Here is a 22,205-nt window from a genome sequence, read left to right as displayed (position 1 = left end):
GTTAAACTTGCTCAAATGTGATCAAACTAGTGTGAAATGCTTTGAATATAACGTTAAAGCCCATATTGCTCAAAAATGATAGGTGGTAGAAACAACACTGAGAACTTTATGATAGTTGTAAGATGTTCTTCAGGAATCAACCATATTTTTGTTCATGCCACACACTATCCATCCCTTCCTCTGTCCTCTGCTTTCTGCACTCACTCTTGCCTCTTCTTTCGACCCCATAACCTGATTTTCCATTCCAATCGGTTTACCTGTTCCTTGCCCTCCCCTTTCCTTCTCTCTTTCTCTCTCTCTTACCCTTTCTCTGCTCATCTTTGGGCTTATCCTTTCATCCCTGATCTCCTTCATCCCCTCCAATCCTCATCTGTTCCTCTCTCGCAGAAGGGGAAGAGAAAGAGAGAGTTTTTCCACAGGTAAGTTGCATCCAGTCTGTTGGAGTAACCTGTGGGAGGCAGAGAGAGAAAGACGGTTGAAGAGCTGTCTTGTGGACTAAGCAAAATAGAGACTGATACAGAGAGAGAGGCTTTGGAGTTATTGAGGAGAAAGGGAAGAAGCTTTTTTTGGGTAGACAGGTGAGTTTGTTTTTAGTTTGGTCATTCATTAGCGTGTGTAAGAAAATTGTATGTGAAAGCAAAACGCATTGTGATAAACTTGAAGTCAAACTTGAAGTCATATGCCTAAAATGCTGTTTTTAATTTGGCATGAATGCAGAATACACGGAAATGCTTTGCTTTATCTGTGCACGTTCATGCATTTTGCACACATACTACAGATTAAAAAAGATTTTTTCTACTGATTTCCTGGAAGTAGTTCCCAGAACACACTATCACGAAAGGTTAATCTGCAACTTTAATAACACATAAAATTACACTGGGATGTTAATGTTGGTATTTCATCCATCAGAAATGCATCCAGCACTTTCAGGAGGTTGTAGCAAAGTTTGTTAGCTAATGCATTCCTGTGGTTTTTCATTTCTAAACGGATTATGATGTCGTCGCAACTGGCAAAGTTTGCACATTTGTCTCTTTGTAGGATTAACCTAATGCTAAAGCTGCTCTTGAGCGAGTAATCAAATACACCTTAGAAATCTTGAGATTCGTCAGGTCTCATTTCATCTTGATGAACTTTCTTACGTGTACACATACAAATCCCCAAGTCTTTTCTTGCCCTTTTCCTTGTGTTTTGTCTTTGATCTCCCTACCTCGGTTCCCACCTGATCCCGTAGTAAAGAGCAGTCGGTAATCGGATGACAGGAGATTTGATAAGCCACCCCCAACAGCTCCTGCAAAGGCTTAAACCTTTCTTCTAGCCTTCACATCAATAAAACAACAGCTCTCAGCAAGAGCTGAACAGACATCACATAGTAATCTTGTAACTATTATAACATATCATAATTTGATCATTGGCAAGACAGTTCTGCAGATCACAGTTTCTACAGAGCAGTAGGCTCTACTTCTTTACCGTGAATTAAGTTCATTAGGATCTCCGTAGTACAACAAGGCTGATAATTCCTCATCATCTCTTCTGGCCTCCCACTGAGAGGTAAATTCATATGGTGGTAGACTAGCAACCAAATGTTTTTATATTAAGTTGCAACTTAGGTTGATGTACATCTACATGAAAGGCAGCATTACAGATCTTGATTAGACTTAGTAATTTAAAATCTAGACGTTCTCATTGGTCAGGTGCAGACTTACTAAGTCAATGACAAGCCTCAAGTTTTGTTTATGGGTAATATTAGATGTGGCTTACTTTACAATATTTTTTGTTGTTGTTGCTCTGTTTCATAAATTGCATAATATTTTAAAATAAAAACGAAAGGATTGATTTGGAAGTTTACTTGAGTTTGCTTTCACTTTTTTTTTTTTTTTTGAATATCAGTATTTGAAATTTGAATTTTTAATCACAGATTCTCAGTATCTATGACAGTAAAAGTTGAAATACCCAACAGCACTATTATTTATGTAACGCTTAGCATTTAGCTAACATTACTGAACATTCAACTGGATTTGGATTATCTAACTTCCTAGAGATTCTAAATGACAGACCATTGTTGTTCCACAACTTTTGCAAATCTGTATTCAATACTGTCTACTAAGCAGGAAGAACTTGCTTTTTGAGATGTTACATGAAAAGTTCAGTCTTAATTGGTCTCACGTGAGATATTGGCTGAAAGGTTTTGTATGAAATCAATATTCGTCAGTACTATGCCAAATCATACATCTTCAATATTGTTCAAATGTCTTCCACATGCCTGATGACGTAATAGCTCAGATTAATCCAGTCATTTTATTTATTTATTTACTTCTACTTGATTACATATAAGACCATTTTAAGTAGAATTTGTATTTTGTGATTGCTTCTAGCTTGTGTTGGTAAGCACCCCGATCAACAGCAGCTATGGGTGAAATGGAACAGATGAAGAAGGAGGCCGAAGGCCTGAAGACACAGATCGAGGTGAGACTATATGAGACTAATGCAATGACTAGCTGTTTAAACAATTAATACTAATATTACATGTTTGTTCCCCTTCTAGGCGGCTCGCAAAGCAGTCCATGACACAGACATGGCCGCGGCCGCTGCTGGGGTGGCCCCGGCCCCTCGGGTCCAACTCAAGACCAGGAGGACCCTCAAAGGCCACCTGGCCAAAATCTACGCCATGCATTGGTGTACAGACAACAAGTGAGAACATTATTATGCGTCAAATCAAAGTACGAAGTGAGATATATACTACACAGTAGATGTATTCATTCATTTTTATCAATTTGGCCTCCAAACATACATTACAGGATTTAAAAAAAAATGATCTGACAGAATGTGAAATATATTAGTTTTAGTTGATGCCCTAGCTTGTCACATGATCTGCTCAACCAGGTTAATAGCTCTCACATGGAATTCAACTGCATCTTGTGGTCACCTTGAATTAGCTAATTCTTAGTTAGATCAATTATCAGGGTCAGTGACCTGAAACAGACTTAAGCCTCAGTGTTTTAAAGACGGGACTTAACCATGTCTATGGTTAAACTGCAGTGACAGCAAAATCATATTTTATCCTTAAAATAGTGAGATTTCTGAAGATTTCTGAAATTTGTGAGATTTCAAAACTAAAAAAATAAATAAATCCTTTATTTATCCTATCATCCTGTTGTCTTACCAGCCTTTCTTTGCTCTTTCTTTCATTGGTGTCTTTAGGCTAATGGTCAGTGCATCACAGGATGGCAAACTCCTTATCTGGGATTCTTACTCTGGAAATAAGGTGAGTTTGACTTACTCAAATACACCCTCAAGAGAAGATGGGGAATCATAAATATATTTAAGCTGTATATACCAGCAAGCAGTCTCTAAATATTTTGGGCTATTCATCATAATGTTGCCATTTTGTTCTCAGCTTAATGAATGATGCATATTTTAAGCTTCTTGAATGGGCCTTTCGATATATATTTTTTTAAATATCTCTCTAACTTCTAATAATTCACAGGTATTGTAACCATCACAGTTTTCAGCAATTTTCAAAAAATTTCACGTGTTTTGGCTGTTCATTTACACAACAATGGCATTTTTGCGGCCTGAAAATGCAAATTTTTGAAAACGGTACCGTTATCGTCTGTGTAAACTATAAAAATGTGAATTTGTGAAAACGGTGACGTCATGTGCATGCATATTATGTGTTCAGTCTATAGGCAAATAGTGTTTCTTTACAAAGTTGCATCGCCAACTACTGGCCTGGCATGAATAATACATCGCTTTTAGTCGTTTTCGCAGATCCGTGAGAACGGGGATTGTTTTGTCAACATTGTTGTCTGTACACAAAACTTTTCAAAAACGCAAAGGAAAAGCTTATTCCATTTTTAGTACATTGTTGTCTTGTAAACGTACCCTAGTCAACTTTACACATGAATAAAAACGTCCAGTTGAACAAAGATACTTTATTTAAAGGTGAAGTTTGCAATTTTTGTTGTGAAAATACTTTCTCCTATTAAAGCTTATGTGCAAAAACAGAGCATGTGATTTTTGCGTATAGTGTGGTTTCTGTTGTACTAAAATTTGTTTAAATTTAAGTACAAAAGTTATTGACGAATCATGACATTTTTCATGAATGAATTTAAGAATAATTAAGATTTTTTTAAGAATATTAACTTGTTTTGAACAGTTTCTGGCAGGACAGGATCCGTTTAAGCAACAAAACCTGGAAAACATATTTGAGAACAGTGATTATTTTGCAATTACATTTGATGGTGCGATTCTGAATACGTTCAAGGACAAGATTTAATATTTGCCTCTTTCTTTAGATGAATGCTGTTCCCCTCAAATCCTCATGGGTGATGACCTGTGCATATGCTCCTTCTGGAAACCTTGTGGCCAGCGGTGGTCTCGACAACATGTGTACTGTCTACAACTTGAAGACACCCGTAATCAAGACCGTGAAAGAATTGGATGCTCACACAGGTAAAGTATATAAGTCATTCGAGAATCTTTACTTTATTCTTTCATGTGTCTGTTATGTAATTGTGTCTCTCTCTATTTTTTATAGGTTACTTGTCCTGTTGCCGCTTCCTCAGTGACACTCAGATTCTTACCGCCTCTGGTGATACCACATGGTTTGTGCATGTAACTTTTACATTTAAGAGGATAGTTCACCCAAGTATAAAAATTAATTTTATTACATTTTTGTATGAGTATTGAGTGTATTTTTTTAAAGGGGCTATATGTAGAATTCAGAAACCCACTCGTGCACACGTAACGTATAAGAGGCTGAACGTGATTCAGTGACCCGATATACTCACGGCAAAGTCCTTTTTCGCTCTTAGCTTAGAAGTAGCTGTTTTGCTCATTTTTACGTCGTGCGTCATGTCAAGTGTTACTCTTCCGCCGTAAATCGATACGTACGGCCGTCTGCCGGAAGCGAGTTATTTTAGTCGATAAAGTTTTAAATATGGATATTTTTCTTACACTAACACATTGCTTCACTTCAGAAGACCTTTTTATCATGGATAGATGGACTTCAAGACAGAAACGGCCATTCACTGCCATTATAAAGCTTGGAAGAGCCAGGACATTTTTTAATATAACTCCGATTAGGGTGAGTACATTTTTGGGTGAACTATCCCTTTAAAAAACGATGCCTTCCCCGACTTCCTAGGTTGCTTATGAAAGCCTGTAGACTGATTTTCATGTGAAGGACTTGGGACGTTTTTGCCGGGAAAATCAAAAGGATGTGTTGTTCACGCTATTATCTGCACATTCAACACATTATCTGGCTAAACTGCCAAATTTGCTGCAACCTTCATTTAGCCAAACAATTGATAAACATATCCATAAAAAAAAAACTTATAAAAAGTTAAATGATGTGAAAATGTAATAAGCTTTTGTTAGTTTCTATTATTATTATTCATTTTATCCCGTTTTTTTTTTTTTTTTTTTTCCAGTGCAATGTGGGATTTAGAGACTGGAAAGCAGACGACCGTTTACCTGAACCATGTTGGTGACTGCATGTGTCTGGCTCTGTCCCCTGACAACAACACCTTCATTTCTGGTGCTTGCGACTCTCTGGCCAAGCTGTGGGACATCAGGGATGGCCAGTGCAAGCAAACCTTCCAGGGTCACACGAGTGACATCAATGCCATCTCAGTGAGTTTAAGGGAAATGTTTGATGCACTACCAAGAAAATACAGAAAAGGGCATCAGTTATTTTTTAGCAAGTAATTTCCTTCTTTGTTGATGATGCTAACCTTCTACCAGTTTCAAAGATTTGAGTTTTTCCAATTGATAAGAGAAAAGCACATATATGGATTCACCAAACTGTGTCTACCTCTTCAGTTCCTCCCCAGTGGCAACGCAGTTATCACAGGCTCGGATGACTGCACATGCAAGATGTATGATCTTCGCGCTGATCAAGAAGTGATTTGCTACCAGGATACCGCCCTGAACAGCGGCGTCACATCACTGGCTCTGTCCATGTCTGGCCGCCTCATCTTTGCTGGCTACGATGACTTCAACTGCAATATTTGGGACTCGCTAAAGGGCGAGAAAGTGGGTAAGTTTAAAGAAAGGAGAAGCGGGTGGAGTGAATAATTGCATTGGTGTTAAGTAAGGGATAATGCACATCCAGCCGGTGGTTCTCTCAAAGCAACACCCGACGGGTGATGAGGACCCTGATGTGAAGCGGAGGGGACTTGATCAGCCTGAAGGGGGTTATTTTGAGAGAACCACTGGCTGGATGTACATTTTCCCGCTTAAGTAAGTAAATAATTAGACACGAAATATTGATCTGAGTTGAAATATTTTATTAGCTCTTTAAATGCAAAGCTTCCGCAGAGAGAGCCGTTGCAGCGCGGAAAGTTCAAACTAGCCGGACATTTAAGAGATATGGTATGCAGTCATACATAAATAATTAGGGGGATAAGAGATATTGATTTCAGATTAAACTGTTTTAAAATCATACCTGTTTGTATCTTATAATCCAACAGTGTACAAAACAATAGTCACAAAATGGCAGCAGCTGCGTTTCTATGAAACGAGAGAGCTAGTCCACGATACTGGATGGCATAATTAAATAACTTTCCACAAAATATTGATTTGACTGAGTTTTAATATTCTATTAGCTCACCAAATGCAAAACTTCCACAAAGAAAAACCGTTCCTAGCAGGCGTATAGCACTGCTGACTTCAGTAACCCGGATGAGCCTGCGTTATCTGTTTTGAGCGGTTGTTATCTGGGAATAATTTACCGTTGGATGGCGCTATTGACCAATCAGAATCAAGTATTCCACAGAGCTGTGTAATAAGGCCCCAATAAACTTACAGCAAAGCTCTTTTTCATTCTAAGCTTGCGTATAAAGAAGTTTGAAATACCTTTGCAGCTGAAGGCTATACTTTTAGCGACTCCACATACGGTGCTGAGAGCGACATTTAGATGAATATGGAAATGTGCTGTACTTTCCTCTCAGTAACCAAAATGACAGCAGTGAGAAAACAGCAGTTAAGAAAGCATCTGATCATAGCGATGTGTATATGTTTGCACTACCTCTGCAATTCGGCACTCCAAGAAAGTCACGTTACGTTTATTTATATACCACTATATAGAATATATTGCTTTAAAGCAAGCAGCTTTACAGTATTAAACATGGAGGGGGGGGGGGGGGATACTATACTATTAAGCAGGTCTCCAGTGTGTTTTATGTTTTTACTCACATCTGACCTCAACAGACTGAATACAAATTAAATGAACCGAAATGAGCCACATCAAATTAAGCGGAAATCGCCTAATATTACACCCTGATAGCACAAGTACATCTCAAAGACGTCTATTTGATGTCTGCATTTACATCTGCAAGATGAATTTTCTAGAGTGTTTGCTCATCTTCAATACGTCTCTAGGACGTTTCCTGTCAGATGTCATATAGACTTAGATATAAGCAGATGCTTTCCAGATTAACAGATCTTTAGCAGACATCTTACAGACGTAGCTGTGCTATTTGATACTATAATCTCCATCAAAGGTGTTTGAACCAGCCGGAGTGAACTTTTTCAGACATTTCGCTCTGGCAAGCTGTTTCATACACCTGAAACGAACTCCAAAAAATGTTGTCCTTATTTTGTTCTTATTGACACACCAGATCGTTCTTCAATTTCGCTTGAAGTAGGCTATATCGTGGCTTTAAGTCGAGGAAGTATTCTATAAAGTAGTCATGAAATGAAAATTCACCCCATTTATCTTTATATTATAGATTTTATTGTAAACAAGTCATCCACGCATATGTTAATTATTTTTTTTTTTTTACCTCATAATGTTTAATCAAAATGTAATAACTGCATCCTCCGGTGAAATTACAGACTGAGAAAGCTCATGTTCGTCTGCCTCCACTTTTGAGTCTTTTTTCTGCCTCCACAGCAACCAATGCATAAAACCAAGTCCCCACCCTACATTTTTTCTTTTCCGATAATCCGTTACACTCAGATTTATGTCACAATACGGAAGAAAAGATTTGTTGCAAATTGCTACTTCCGTTTCATTGCATCTTTGAATAAAGAAGCATGCATGAAGAACAAAGTCCTATCAAATTCATATTCTCACTTCCTTTCTTCCTTTCTCTCTTGTAGGCGTGTTGTCTGGCCATGACAACAGGGTGAGCTGCACCGGAGTACCATCAGATGGCATGTGCGTTTGCACTGGCTCATGGGACAGCTTCTTGAAGATTTGGAACTGAGCTGGACCCTGAAACAAGATGAGAAGAGGATAAGACAGAAAGGATGAGTAAAGGTTGAGAGAGAGGATGAGAACTGAGAAATTCTAGGCAACAAAGAATCTCTCTCACACACACAAACAAACACACGAATGTCACATCTGTATGTGTGGGATTCTGGATGACTGGATTTTATTAGAATATTTACATGGAATATTTAATTGTAAAAATGTACGTTACAACGAACACAGGAATGCAGTTTGCATTATTGTTAAAATGGCAATCTCATCATGACAACAATACTTTGACTTGAAATTATAGTGTTTGACATCTTAAAAATAAGGAAAATGAATAATTATTCAAGAATAAAAAATATAGTTTTTGTCTGTTAAAAATCCTCATCATTAGGTGAAAGTTTGCATGACTATTTTTATGTATTAGAAATGATGATAGAATGCAGAAGAAAATGTACAGTGACTTTTCCCAACAACTCCACTGACTGAGATCTGATGGCTCTTTGATGCTGTTGGCAACTTTAACCTGGTATTTTAATTTGTGACAAACTTCCCAAAGTCCAAATGGTACATCAATGCTAAAAGAGAAGATTTGGTCTTTATTTACTTTTCATCTTTTTGTAGGGCTTTTACATACAAGACAGTTCCTCTTAAATGTTGCAGTGATTACTCGAATTCCTTTCTAATAAACATAGTATTCTGCATTAAACGATATTTTGGTGTGTGCTATTTGTGTCTGGCATGCTGTTATGTCCAATAAAATACGTGTTTTATGATTTTAGGGCATTTGAAGTAATTGATAAAAAACAATGTTGATCTTGACATCATTACTGTGTAAAATACATCTAAACTACCTTATTGTGAAAACTTTAGACTGGGCACTTATTAAAGACTCGGTGACAGAAAGAAATATTATTGGAAAGGAAATCTAATTAGGCCACAAAACTATGTTTTAAAAAAAAACGTTAAAGTTCATAATAGGAAAAAAGAAAGATATCTGAAGCTACATTGTAAAAAAATAAAATAAAAATCAGCCCAGGGGAATTTAATTTTTAGTTATCCAGGTCAGAATTCCAGGTCATGACAACTCTTGGAGAGTTTTGGATGGTAATGAGTATGACAATGTCAATGTGTTTGGTTTTGGTGGAATAGATCTATACGCTGCTTTTGCTGCAGAGCAAATCTGGAACTTGCCGCATTCACGACACACTGCTGTGAGCAAGTAAGACATGCTGCTGCTGCACAAGCATACATGAATCCCCCCTAGCAGATCTAACAGGTGGAGCTGGGGAAGCTGGAGGGTTTCTGAAAGCATGCTGCACACTGCTACAGCAAACGATAGGCACGTTTTTCAGTGTTATTCTACAAATACAGTGGGAACCAATCAGTTGTGCCCTATAGAGAATGACGTAATTGCAAGCAGATTGGGTTAAGGACTAATGAGCCTGTGCTATCTAGAGTTTCATGACAGAACTTTGTATTATAGGCTTTCACTTCTATAATGAGGTCACAACCTAAGTAAACCTAATTCCTTTAAGTATATTTTATCACCTACTGCAGTCTCACCTTGAGAAAGTAGATCAGACAGTTGTTTTTTCTTTCACTTCAAGAAGGAGGACGTGAGGCTTACTCTAATCCACTTTCAATAGAGCTTTTCCCAGAGAAACATTAGCAAGCACTGAAGCACAGAAGACTAATTGACTAAAGTTGAAGTCGGTGGTGCACGGCTGAGATGACCAAGCTTTGGCTGCGAAATGAGAAAGAAGACATAATATAATAGGACATAAAAAACAGTTTTGGAACAATTCTCATTGTAAGAAAAAGCACACATGGATGGCAACAGCATTCAGAAGGGCATTACAACTCCTTACATTGAACTTCATATCTAAAGCTGCATGATGTAAAGTGACATTAAAAAATAAAACAAAAAAAATAAATGAAGGCCATGCAAATGGCATTGGCCATGTGAACTTTTATAAAATCAAATGAAGCACAAGATGCTCTTCGGAACATCCCAAAACCATCCTGGATAAAATAGATAATGCCATTTGTATTGAGGAAAAAGTACCGACTTAAAAAAAAATGCAAAGTAGATGCAATTTCATTAGTGATCTCATACTTTTGTACCCCATTGTAAATACAAAAATGTGATCCTGGATCACAAAACCAGTCACAAGTCGCACGGGTCGCTATGTTTGTGGCAATAGCCAACAATACATTATATGGGTCAAACTTATCGATTTTTTTTTTTCATTAGGATCATAAAGATCATGTTCCATGAAGATATTTTGTAAATTTCCTACCATAAATATATAAAACATTTATTTTTGTGAGTCATTGCAGCACATTCGCGAACATAAATGGACAACTTTAAAGTCCACATGAAATCAAAATTGACCATACTGACTTTGTTTGCCTAAATTGATCGTTTTGTGGTGAACAATTCATCCATGCAAGTCAATCCACACAAAAAAATTTTTTGGCTTTGTAATCTATAATCAAAATCTGAAAATGCCCCTCCCCTCCAGTGTTCGAATTGTGTCAAAGCTCTTGGGGGGTCCCCCCCCCAAAAAAAACATAATAATATACATCATTTCATTTATTTATTTCATATAATACTATAATTTCATTTAGCCTACTTAACTTTTTCGTGTTTCAGAACATGTTTTTGCAGCTGAGCATTAACTCAACATAATTGATGAACAAAGACTTTTCTCCACCCAAAATCTATGTAATAATCCGGGTTTTTCCTGGCTCAAAATGAGGTTTAGGTGCTAAAATCCCGATCATGTTTTAATAAGATAATTAAATGTGTATTTTTCGTAGACCATCATATAGCCTACTGTGTTTCCCACAGTATTTTTGTGGGTTGAGCTCGGTACCTCTAGGGGGGTCCGGGGGCATGCCCCCCCGGAAGAAAATTTTGTACATTTTAAAGATAAAATCATTAATCTGATGCACTTTGAGTCTCCCGAATCTGCTGTTAAAAATAAATAATCCACCCGCCAACCTCCCGAACCTATTTGATATTCTCTGATTTAGATATCTGCATCTGATCATCACATTTCAATTATTCAAATTCTCAGTGTTAAGCATGATAATATGATAAAATATCACACTGAAGTAGGCTGATTTAAAATTAAGATTTATTTAAAATAAGTTTAATTTTTACTCTCTATACTCTTTTCCCTACTCTCAGGGAACTGAGGTTACGTTAGTAACCGAGTACGTTATTTCTTATTTTATTTTTTTGATATTGAAAATTGTTTTAATCAGGGCATTTGTCCGGTTGGGCAAGTACAATTCTCTTTCACTTGTCCCTTAAAAAACACATGCACGTGTCCTGGACAAGCGTTAATGTCGAAATTCTATTCAGATCAGTAAATTACCAAACAATCATAAAAGAAAAAAATATTATCTTACCGTCATCGTGAGGTGAAAATGAGGATCCACTCTACCAGACTCTCGTGAAAGTGCTAGCACGAAATTTATTTCTCGTAGCCTACCATTTATTCGCCAAAAATAGTTTTTGCTTGCATAATGAGACGCACTTTATGGCGTGTAATATACACGTACTCCACACCCCTAATCCTACCCAAGGGGTTTGCAGTATGTATCATTTACACGCAAAAAAAATAAAAAAAATAAAATAATTTAGCGTATAAATGGCACGATCAATAAAATGTATCTGTTTATAAATTTGAGCGTCTTTTCAGACGCAAATCTAATTTTAATTACTTTCTAATGGGAGCGGCAGCACAATACTTTAATTAAAAATTATATTACCTAATAAATTATGTTTCTATTATTTTAGTTTTAATGAAAAATCAGGGGACCCCCGATGTAATTTTTTTTGGCCTTATGGGGGGTCCCTTGATGCTTATGGGGGGTCCCGGACCCCCCCAGCCCCCCCTCAATTCGAACACTGCTCCCCTCTGCATTGGAGGACCTTCCCTGATGACGTAGACTTGACGGCTTGGTTTGGGAAACGCTTACCACTCCCCTCAAACCGTTAGTCTGTTATGAGCAGAGATGGAGAGGAGGAGCACTAGAGTAAAACCCTGCCCTCTGTTCAATATTCCGTTTCACTGGGAAATACGTCACAACACTGGAGAAAAGTCGTTTGCAACTTCCGGTTCACGCGGACTTTAATTTCATCGATTTTCTCAATGTTTCGATTTTTTCAGTAGCACCTCAATGCAGTACGTTACACAAGATCCGGGGGGAGGAGTCGGATCTTGTATAAGGGGTGGAGATTGGAAGGTTTAGGGGTGGAGATGGGTAGGTTTAGGGGTGGGTTTAGGGATCAGGGGGTGGAGATTGGTAGGTTTAGGTATGTAAGGTGGGAGGAGTTGGATCTGGATCCGACTCCTCCCTGTGGATTTCATGTTCTGCATTGAGGACCATCTCGATTTTTTTGCACCCTCAGATTCCAGATTTTCACATATCTCGGCCAAATATTGTCCTATCCTAACAAACCATACATCAATGGACAGCTTATGTATTCAGCTTTCAGATGATGCATGAATCTCAATTGCAAAAAAATTACCCATGTGACTAGTTTTGTGGTCCAGGGTCACATATATACTTTTTAAATCCATTGAGCTCTTCTATGCAGCCCATAGTTAAAAAGATTTTAGGAAATTTGACTGATTAGTATTCCTAAGGTTTACATTATGAAAAATAATAATTATTATTAAATATCTATGCTTACTGTCCATGGACACGATTGCTTTTCATGGCGAGGCCTCACCTCATGCACATTAATTAGGTTATTGTGACGTTTCTTGCGACCTTCCAATGACAAGGGACCACCTCCTGAATATTAACGACCAAACCTTTTCCATAGTAGGATTCGCAAATTCGCTTACGGGAGCGATAATACCGCAGTAGGTGTGTTTGGTCCGTTTGGTTTGTCCCGCAATAATGTCTTCAAGAAAATTCTTCGTCGGGGGAAACTGGAAAATGAACGGCGATAAAGAGACTCTGGGCGAGCTCATAATGACCTTGAACACGGCCAGTCTCAACGATGAAGCAGGTCCATGGCGTTATTTGATGTTATGTTGTTTACCTGAGAGCATATTAAGCAGAAAGTATTTAAGTTTTCATTTTAGCCAATTAGTCTGATGTATTTTGATAGAATCGATAGAGATGTTTAGACGCATAGAGACGCTATACATGTCGTCACGTGACACTTTAAATGGATGGACTGTTTTTAATTATAAATAACTTATACACTTGTTTATAAACTTGTTAATATTGATATTGATATGATTATTCTTCTATCATTGCATGCCATCACAGTCATGTGTTATTTTTCCTAAGAAACGCAGACAATTGTGCATAGGCCTGCAGTAGAAAGCCTCATCATTCATTTATTACTATTGTTCTACTGACTAACGTTATATCTGTCCTATCCCATATTTGTCCCATAAGCATACAAATTTCATAAAATACAGTTTATTATATAAACAATTGTTAGCTGTATCCCATTTTGGTCCCATATCACATGCATAAAAAAGCATTGTTAGCCAAAGTACCCATTCTCTCTGTGGGAAATGATCTAATAAAGTCAGAAGTTGTAAGCAAAAATAATAATAAAATAAATATTTCTCACAAAAACTGTTGCAATTGTAAAGGTTGACATATGTTTGGTTTTTGGGTGAAATATCCCTTTAAAAGTAGCTATGCTGGCTTTCATGATCATATATCATCTTAACAGTGGCTTTGTCTTCATGGTTTAGAGGTGGTGTGTGGAGCACCGTCCATCTATCTCGATTATGTGAGGTCTAAACTGGACCAGAGGATCGGTGTGGCCGCCCAGAACTGCTATAAGGTACCCAAAGGAGCCTTCACCGGGGAGATCAGGTATACATGCTCATTGGTATCTTTAATAGTTTTTATGAACAACCATTTATCACTGTCAAAACTCTAAAAGCATATTTCTCGCTCTCTCCTTTTCTTCTCGGCTGTAGTCCAGCGATGATTAAAGACTGCGGCATCGACTGGGTGATTCTGGGCCATTCTGAGAGGCGTCATGTGTTTGGCGAGAGTGACGAGGTTGAGATTTGAGATGGAATTTTATTTTAAAGTGATCTAGGAGTCAAAACCCTTTTATGTCTTTGCTTTTCTGTATGATGAAATTCAGACGTCATATTGATGCATATTCATGCTATTCTGCATTCAGCCCTGTCTCAATCTGATTGGCTGTGATGTCTTTTACAGCTGATTGGCCAGAAAGTGGCCCATTGCCTAGAGAATGATTTGGGTGTGATCGCCTGCATTGGGGAGAAACTAGAAGAGAGAGAAGCTGGAACCACTGAGGACGTGGTGTTTGAACAGACCAAAGTCATTGCAGGTCATTTATAAGAAACAAATTTATGTAATTTCAACATTGATAGCATGGATTGTCAGCAAATATGCTGAGCTGTATTATTAGGAATATTTATTTTGTTCATGACCTTGTTCATGATTGTATACATATAACCTATAAAACACTAAATGCCATGATGAAATTATATATTTTATAGACAATGTGAAGGACTGGGCTCGTGTGGTTTTAGCGTATGAACCAGTGTGGGCGATTGGAACTGGAAAAACTGCCTCTCCTGATCAGGTAAATCTATTGACATAATCCATAGATCAAAATTTTTAATAGCTTTCATTTTCTATTCATGAAATGCATATTCACTAAAGCAGGAGTAATAATATTCTTAAAGGGATAATTCACCCAACAATGAAAATTAATTTTGTTTGAAAAAGATTCTTTTTTTTTTCAATGAAACCTGAGGTTTCTCTCCCTCCATTTTAAAGTCTAGTTAACCAAAACTAGATGAATCTATATGAATCAAGCAATTTTTTGTCTTGTGAAAAGATAAGATTGCTTTATCTGATAAACAGTTTTAATTTAGGCTTCTCATATAAACGCATACATAAGGCACATAACATATGTAAACATGGAAGCTTGTGAGTGTGTCACAAGCAGTAATCAAATGAAGTTAAAGTGCTTCAGTTATGCTCTTTTAGCGCAATTTTCCACCGGACAAAATTGCGCTTGTTAACTCATGATTTCTGTTCTGTGCGTCTGTGCGCACCAATCTTGCACTTCTATCTACTCCTCAACCAGACCACCTAGAGACTTCGGGTTTTCGGCATTATGTTAAGGAAGGTCTAATCTCGGGAACGCACAAAAAAAATCCAGGAAAAGATTTACTATCTATTAGTGTTGTGATCCCATGAGGTGAGAAAATTGCGTTAAAACACTCACTGAGTTTTTATTACTTGTTTCCATTTGTGTACATGCATCCAAGGTAAAGCATCACATCTTTTCTCAGAGTGTCTGAAGCAGTTGAATATAGGATTCGGTCTCGCTAAACCCCACCTGATTGGTCAGACGGCTCAGTCTGTTGTGATTGGTCCACTGCTTTCAGTGCGTATCAGAAACTAAAACGCCCATTATCATATCTGAATTTCAGTTCCAGATCTTTCTCAGCACTTGATAAACAGTGATACGAACAGTTATGATGGTGTCAGTTTTACTGTGTCAAGTCCTCATCCTTTTGTAGTGGATTTGCTCTAGCAGCGCTGAAAACAGCGTCTTCTCGACATGTCGAAAACACAAACCAAACTCTTCCAGGCCTCAGCTACAACTACAGTGTTTGAGGGCGGGTCAAAGTAGACGTTGTTCACGGGAAGCCATAACGACCATAGGCTGGCATTATGCAAATGTGTTACAGACCTACATAGGTTTAAGCAGGAAGTGAGACTGGAATTACTGACGTCTCGTTTCAGGCAGTTCAGAATCGCTTTATTCTTTTGGGAAACAATAACTTTATTTGTCGTGCACTTTGGTCTATGAAACTTGCAGACTTTTTACATTCACAAACATCTGACTATATTACACACTACATGAAAGATAATATGCAAACGAGCATAATAGGGGCACTTTAAGTCATTCAGTTCATGATCATGTATTTGAATCGGTGTATAAGGAGTTTTGTATGTGCTACAGGCTCAGGAGGTGCATGAGAAGCTGAGAGAATGGCTGAGAGAGAACGTGTCGGATGCAGTAGCCGGATCTGTGCGCATCATCTACGGAGGTGAGTCTGATGTGCAGAACATCCTGTCTGTTCAGTTCTGAGTGGCCTTAAAGAAATACTTCACCCAGCACTGAATGTTCTGTCATTTACTCTGCTCATGCCACATCACTATGATCTTCTTTCTTCTGTGTAACACAAAAGTAGTTTTGCAGAATGTCCTTGCTTGTCCATTCATGATGCAATTTAAAGGGATAGTTCATCCAAAAATGAACATTCTGCCAGTAATGACTCGCCCTCATGTCGTTCCAAACCTGTAAGACCTTCATCCATCCTTGGAACACAAATGAAGATATTTTTGATGAAATCTGAGAGCTTTCTGTCCCTCCATAGCAACATAATGACCACTTTCAAGGCCCAGAAGGGTAGGAAAGACATCGTTAAAATAGTCCATGTGGGCACAAGATTTTGATGGAACTTATTCCGCTGAAATACTTAACTTGTTTAGTTAATGGTCAGCCAGACCAGTTTTATAGTGTCTGGAAACCCTATATCAATAATCTAGGGGCTGAATTGTCAACTATTCTGCAGAAAGGTTTTCCCACTCAAATGCCTTGAGTGAGTACATAATAATGTTTTTGAAATTGCAATGTACCATTATTTTTATTTATTTTTTTACTCTTTAGGTGGTCTAGGTTAAATGTGCTTGGTACCATTTATGCTGTTTTTTTATTATTATTATAAAAAATATATATATATATATATATATATATATATATATATATAATTTTTTTTAATCGTGGTTGGAATCTGTGTTGTTTTGTTAAAGTTGAAAATGTTCAATAAATATATAAAAAAAATAAAAAGAAAAAGAAATAGTCCATGTGACTCCAGTGGTTCAACCTTAATGTTATGAAGTGACAAGAATACTTTTTGTGCACAAAAAAACGAACTTTATTCAACAATCTCTTCTCTTCCATGTCAGTCTGCTTTGCTGTTCACATTGTAAACACAGTGCAGCGCTTCCAGGTTCTTTTTTGCGCACAAAAGTATTCTCGTCACTTCTTAAACATTAAGGTTGAACCACTGGAGTCACATGGACTATTTTAACGATGTCTTTCCTACCTTTCTGGTCCTTGAAAGTGGTGATTACGTGGCAGTCTATGGAGGGACAGAGCTCCAGATTTCATCAAAAATATCTTCATTTGTGTTTCTGAAGATGGACGAAGGTCTTGCGGGTTTGGAACGACATGAGGGGGAGTAATTAATGACAGAAATTTCATTTTTGGGATAACCACTAATTTAATCATTTCACAATGATATATTTTAATTTTTAAATGAACCTATAATATGTATAATTTAATGATCATTAATTTGTATTGTATTTAAAATATATCTTATAGAAAAATAAAATTGTGATTTGTAACTCTTGGATTGCTTTCATGCTCTTCCCTCATTTGACAGGCTCTGTTACTGGGGGAAACTGTAAAGAGCTTGCGGCCCAGGCTGACATTGATGGCTTCCTGGTTGGAGGTGCTTCCCTTAAGCCTGAGTTTGTTGACATCATAAATGCCCGCTCATAGAGATGCTCAGCTGTTTTGAGGGTCCAAACTGCTGCACTAATACATATATACCAGCTTCTTATCATTCCAGCAGGTCTGAATGTTTATTTGTGGTTGTATTGCTTTAACTCACCTGCTTGTTAAATGGTTGAGTTGGGTTATTGGTCTGGAATACTAATATTATCTCCCTTCCTACTAAAAATGTGGTAATATAAAGGTAGAAGAGAGCTCGGACACGTTAGTTCTTTATTTGCTGCTGCGCTTGAGTGAATCACTGTATTGCCTATGCACTTGCAGAGCACATTACTTGAAGTCTAACACACTGTACACTCCACACTGATGAACTTACAAGACCAGCGGTGAAGTTTGTAGTGACTTTAAGAGCACTTTATCCTCTGTAAAAATGACCACCTCGGTAGAAAATAAAAATATATACTTATCCTGCCTTCTCATGGTGTCTTCACTTGGTCTAAAGATTGTTTTTCTGCTTTTATCGTGTGTGTGTGTGTGTGTGTGTGTGTGTGTGTGTGTGTGTGTGTGTGTGTGTGTGTGTGTATATATATATGCTCTATTGGGTTGAGATCTGGTGACTGTGGGGGCCATTTTATTATAGTAAACTCATTGTCATGTTCAAGAAATCAATTCGAAATGATTCGAGCTTTGTGACATGGTGCATTATCCTGCTGGAAGTAGCCATCAGAGGATGGGTACATGGTGGTCATAAAGGGATGGACATGGTCAGAAACAATGCTCAGGTAGGCCGTGGCATTTAAACGATGCCCAATTGGCACTAAGGGGCCTAAAGTGTGCCAAGAAAACATCCCCCACACCATTACACCACCACCACCAGCCTGCACAGTGGTAACAAGGCATGATGGATCCATGTTCTCATTCTGTTTACGCCAAACTCTGACTCTACCATCTGAATGTCTCAACAGAAATCGAGACTCATCAGACCAGGCAACATTTTTCCAGTCTTCAACTGTCCAATTTTGGTGAGCTTGTGCAAATTGTAGCCTCTTTTTCCTATTTGTAGTGGAGATGAGTGGTACCTGGTGGGGTCTTCTGCTGTTGTAGCCCATCCGCCTCAAGGTTGTGCGTGTTGTGGCTTCACAGATGCTTTGCTGCATACCTCGGTTGTAACGAGTGGTTATTTCAGTCAAAGTTGCTCTTCTATCAGCTTGAATCAGTCGGCCCATTCTCCTCTGACCTCTAGCATCAACAAGGCATTTTCGCCCACAGGACTGCCGCATACTGGATTTTTTTCCCTTTTCACACCATTCTTTGTAAACCCTAGAAAAGGTTGTGCGTGAAAAAAAATCCCAGTAACTGAGCAGATTGTGAAATACTCAGACAGGCCCGTCTGGCACCAACAACCATGCCACGCTCAAAATTGCTTAAATCACCTTTCTTTCCCATTCTGACATTCAGTTTGGAGTTCAGGAGATTGTCTTGACCAGGACCACACCCCTAAATGCATTGAAGCAACTGCCATGTGATTGGTTGATTAGATAATTGCATTAATGAGAAATTGAACAGGTGTTCCTAATAATCCTTTAGGGGAGTGTGTGTGTGTGTGTGTATATATATATATATATATATATATATATATATATATATATATATATATATATATATATATATATATATATAGTTCTCCCAAAAGAAAGAACCAATTCTGAACTACCTGAAACAAGTATGTATGTGTATATATATATATATATATATATATATATATCATTCTAATATGCTGATTTGCTGCTGAAGAAACATTAATATTATCAGTGTTGAAAACAGATGTGCTGCTTCATATTTTTGTGCAAACCGTGAAGCATTGTTCAGGATTCTTTGACTGAATATAGTTCAAAAGAAACAGAAATCTTTTGTAACATTATAAATGTCTTTACTGCCACTTTTGATAAATTTAATGGAAAGTATTAATTTCTTTCAAAGAAAAAACTTTTGAACAGTACTGCATGTATTTTTTATAGAACTGTATTTTTTTGTATAATTTTACATTTGTAATGTAGATGACAAGAGCAGCAATTTTTAAAACCCACAAAAGCATTCACATCTTCTGTTTTAATGTTTCATAATTGAGCATCTGAATGGCGAAAAGCCATTTAAACGTCCTCCTCTGCTTTTAAAGAAGAGAAGAAAACACACTTAGAGACTCGAGGGTGACGAAAGTAATGACAGCTTTAATATTCCATAACATTATTCTTTGACAGGCTTGTCAGTTCTTTTTTATTTTCTCTCCATCTTGCTTTCTTTCCCTTCTTTCACGACGATAATCCCACAAAATAACGAAAAGACAAGTCATCAAGGAGAAAAAAGATTTCAGGTAAGAGGGAACAAGCCAAGTCATAACCACAAGAAGGGAAAGGGGTGGAAGATACAGATGAAACAACGAGAAAGGAAGAAACACAGACTGCAAGTCCAAGGTGGCAGAGAATAAGGAATCGTGTGTGTTGAGAGTGAGACTTTGCTACACAAATGTGAGTGAATGTGTGTCTCTATTCGTGTAAGCGCGTCTGTCGGTCGAGTTCTTGAATTAGATCTGTCATTGTGATAGTTATGTCTCTCTTTCTCGTTCACTGCTGGATTAAGATCATTAATCTTGAAGAAGCGTGTCATTTCTACTGCTCTCTCTGCCCCATCAAATCATGATTTGGGTGAAGGTAGCTCTGCCCCAAACACACGCCATTGGTTGAGCCAGACATCAGTATGCCACAGATCAACAGTATTTACAATCTTTAAGAAACTCTACCTACGAATGGCTCACTTAATATCCACATTAAAATGGGAGAAGAGGAAGTGTTTTACCCATTTAAAGGGATAGTTCACCCAAAAATGAAAATTCTGTCGTCATTTACTCACCCTCAAGTTATTCCAAACCTGTACGAGTTTCTTTCTTCCGCTGAACACAAAAGAAGTATTTTGAAGAATGTTGGTAACATACTATGGAAGTCAATGGCTGCCGTCAAGTGTTTGGTTACCAACATTCTTTCAAATATCTTCTTTTGTGTTCAGCGGAAGAAAGAAACTCGTACAGGTTTGGAAGAACTTGAGGGTGAGTAAATTACGACAAAATTTTAATTTTAAGGTAAACCATCCTTTTAAAGAAAATTCACTTCCCTTTTAAGATCCAGGGTGAAAGAAAATGCGAAAGTACATTTTAAGAGTCATTGCATGAGAAAATCAGGCAGACGTATGAAGATTTGGGGACTTTTGAATATAATTATTGTGATTAAAGTGACGTGAACTTTGTTCAGTACTTTTAGATTAAATTGTCTCGTATATGTGTGTGTGTGTGTTTGACTGTGTTGATCTATGTAGGGTGAAGGTGATAATAACATAATCACACGAGGCCATATTTGAGATCTCCCAACTCAATGACAATCTTATGAAAACTTATGAACTTTCAAAGTTGGTTTAAATAGCGAAGCATCTTTATGAGAAGAAATATATTCTACACACATTATTTTGAATTTTTAATATACTAAAATGAATTATATATATATATATATATTTTTTTTTAAGTCAATGTTCAAGCACCATATTTTATTTTATTTGCTGATTTGGTCTTTTGATAGAATAACAGTTTGTTTTAAAAGGCTTTTTCTTCAGCATTCTTTTGGGTCAGAGATAGACACAAAAACTGCATCTGAGAAAGAGAGTATTGTTTGATAAAAAGCCTCTAATGCCCTAGGCAAACTACTTAGTAAACTGTTTTTTAGAGTAAACGCTGGTCCCTTATATATCTGAATACTTCACTGTGTCAATCTTCCCATTGAAAATCCCACTGCTGCATTAATATATGTAAATATTTTATTTTTCTACCATTTCTAACATGTTCTCATGCAATGAACCATAAAATTACATACATTTGATTTCTTTAGTGTGGCAAGTCAATCTAGATTTTTTTTAAATGTATTTACATATATTTCACATCTAAATTGAAGCTTAAATTGAAAGATTACACCTGATTCAAATAAATCTCTACTTTTATTCCATCTGAGTTAAATCCTTCTTTTTAGACAACAAAGTCTTTGCCTTGTTAAATTCAAGGTCCATTTTCTGTATCTTACGCATGCATGTCCAACCTGTGCACGTTTTGCCCGTCAAGTACCTCAGAATCACTTGTGCATAATGTTGGTCTGTCCAGGATCCGCTGTGCATAATATTTGGTCTATCAAAGCCTGTCCGAAGTCCAGTTCAGTTTTAAATACATCTTTCGAGTGTCTGAGTAAGTCGTTTTTAGTATCTCAGTGCAAATAGTGCTGTTTTTGATGCATTTTGAATGATTTTAGGGAATGTCAGGGGTAGTCAGTCGGTTCAGTGCAGTACATACTCTGTTTGTCAGTTGTTTTTTTGTGTGAATTCGGTGCGGTGACGTCAGTC

At 37.4% G+C, this 22,205-nt stretch overlaps 2 protein-coding genes across 4 annotated transcripts; both read left to right on the top strand.

Annotated features, from left to right (window-relative positions):
* Positions 1 to 336: 336 nt before the first annotated feature.
* gnb3b (guanine nucleotide binding protein (G protein), beta polypeptide 3b) lies at positions 337 to 8,979 on the top strand. 3 transcript variants are annotated; one of them, XM_081377032.1, is made up of 9 exons: positions 337 to 419; positions 2,373 to 2,463; positions 2,543 to 2,688; positions 3,199 to 3,262; positions 4,296 to 4,452; positions 4,538 to 4,604; positions 5,433 to 5,634; positions 5,824 to 6,040; positions 8,107 to 8,916. In XM_081377032.1, the coding sequence occupies exons 2-9, from the start codon at positions 2,407 to 2,409 to the stop codon at positions 8,211 to 8,213; spliced, it is 1,017 nt and encodes a 338-aa protein (XP_081233158.1). In that variant the 5' UTR covers positions 337 to 419; positions 2,373 to 2,406; the 3' UTR covers positions 8,214 to 8,916. The 3 variants fall into 3 exon arrangements, with proteins under 3 accessions (XP_081233158.1, XP_081233156.1, XP_081233157.1); XM_081377030.1 differs by having other exon boundaries at positions 380 to 578; positions 8,107 to 8,979; XM_081377031.1 differs by lacking the exon at positions 337 to 419 and adding an exon at positions 1,321 to 1,548.
* Positions 8,980 to 13,030: 4,051 nt separating this feature from the next.
* Positions 13,031 to 18,247, top strand: tpi1a (triosephosphate isomerase 1a). The gene is made up of 7 exons (XM_081377033.1): positions 13,031 to 13,241; positions 13,948 to 14,071; positions 14,179 to 14,263; positions 14,429 to 14,561; positions 14,734 to 14,819; positions 16,215 to 16,302; positions 17,704 to 18,247. Exons 1-7 carry the CDS (start codon positions 13,130 to 13,132, stop codon positions 17,820 to 17,822), a joined length of 747 nt encoding a protein of 248 aa, XP_081233159.1. The 5' UTR covers positions 13,031 to 13,129; the 3' UTR covers positions 17,823 to 18,247.
* The last annotated feature ends 3,958 nt before the right edge of the window (positions 18,248 to 22,205 follow it).

This window comes from Scardinius erythrophthalmus (assembly GCF_964197995.2).
Source record: "Scardinius erythrophthalmus genome assembly, chromosome: 10".
Lineage (NCBI taxonomy): Eukaryota > Metazoa > Chordata > Actinopteri > Cypriniformes > Leuciscidae > Scardinius > Scardinius erythrophthalmus.
The sequence above is the reverse complement of the archived record's forward strand: the minus strand, read 5'-3'. Positions and strand labels throughout refer to the sequence as shown.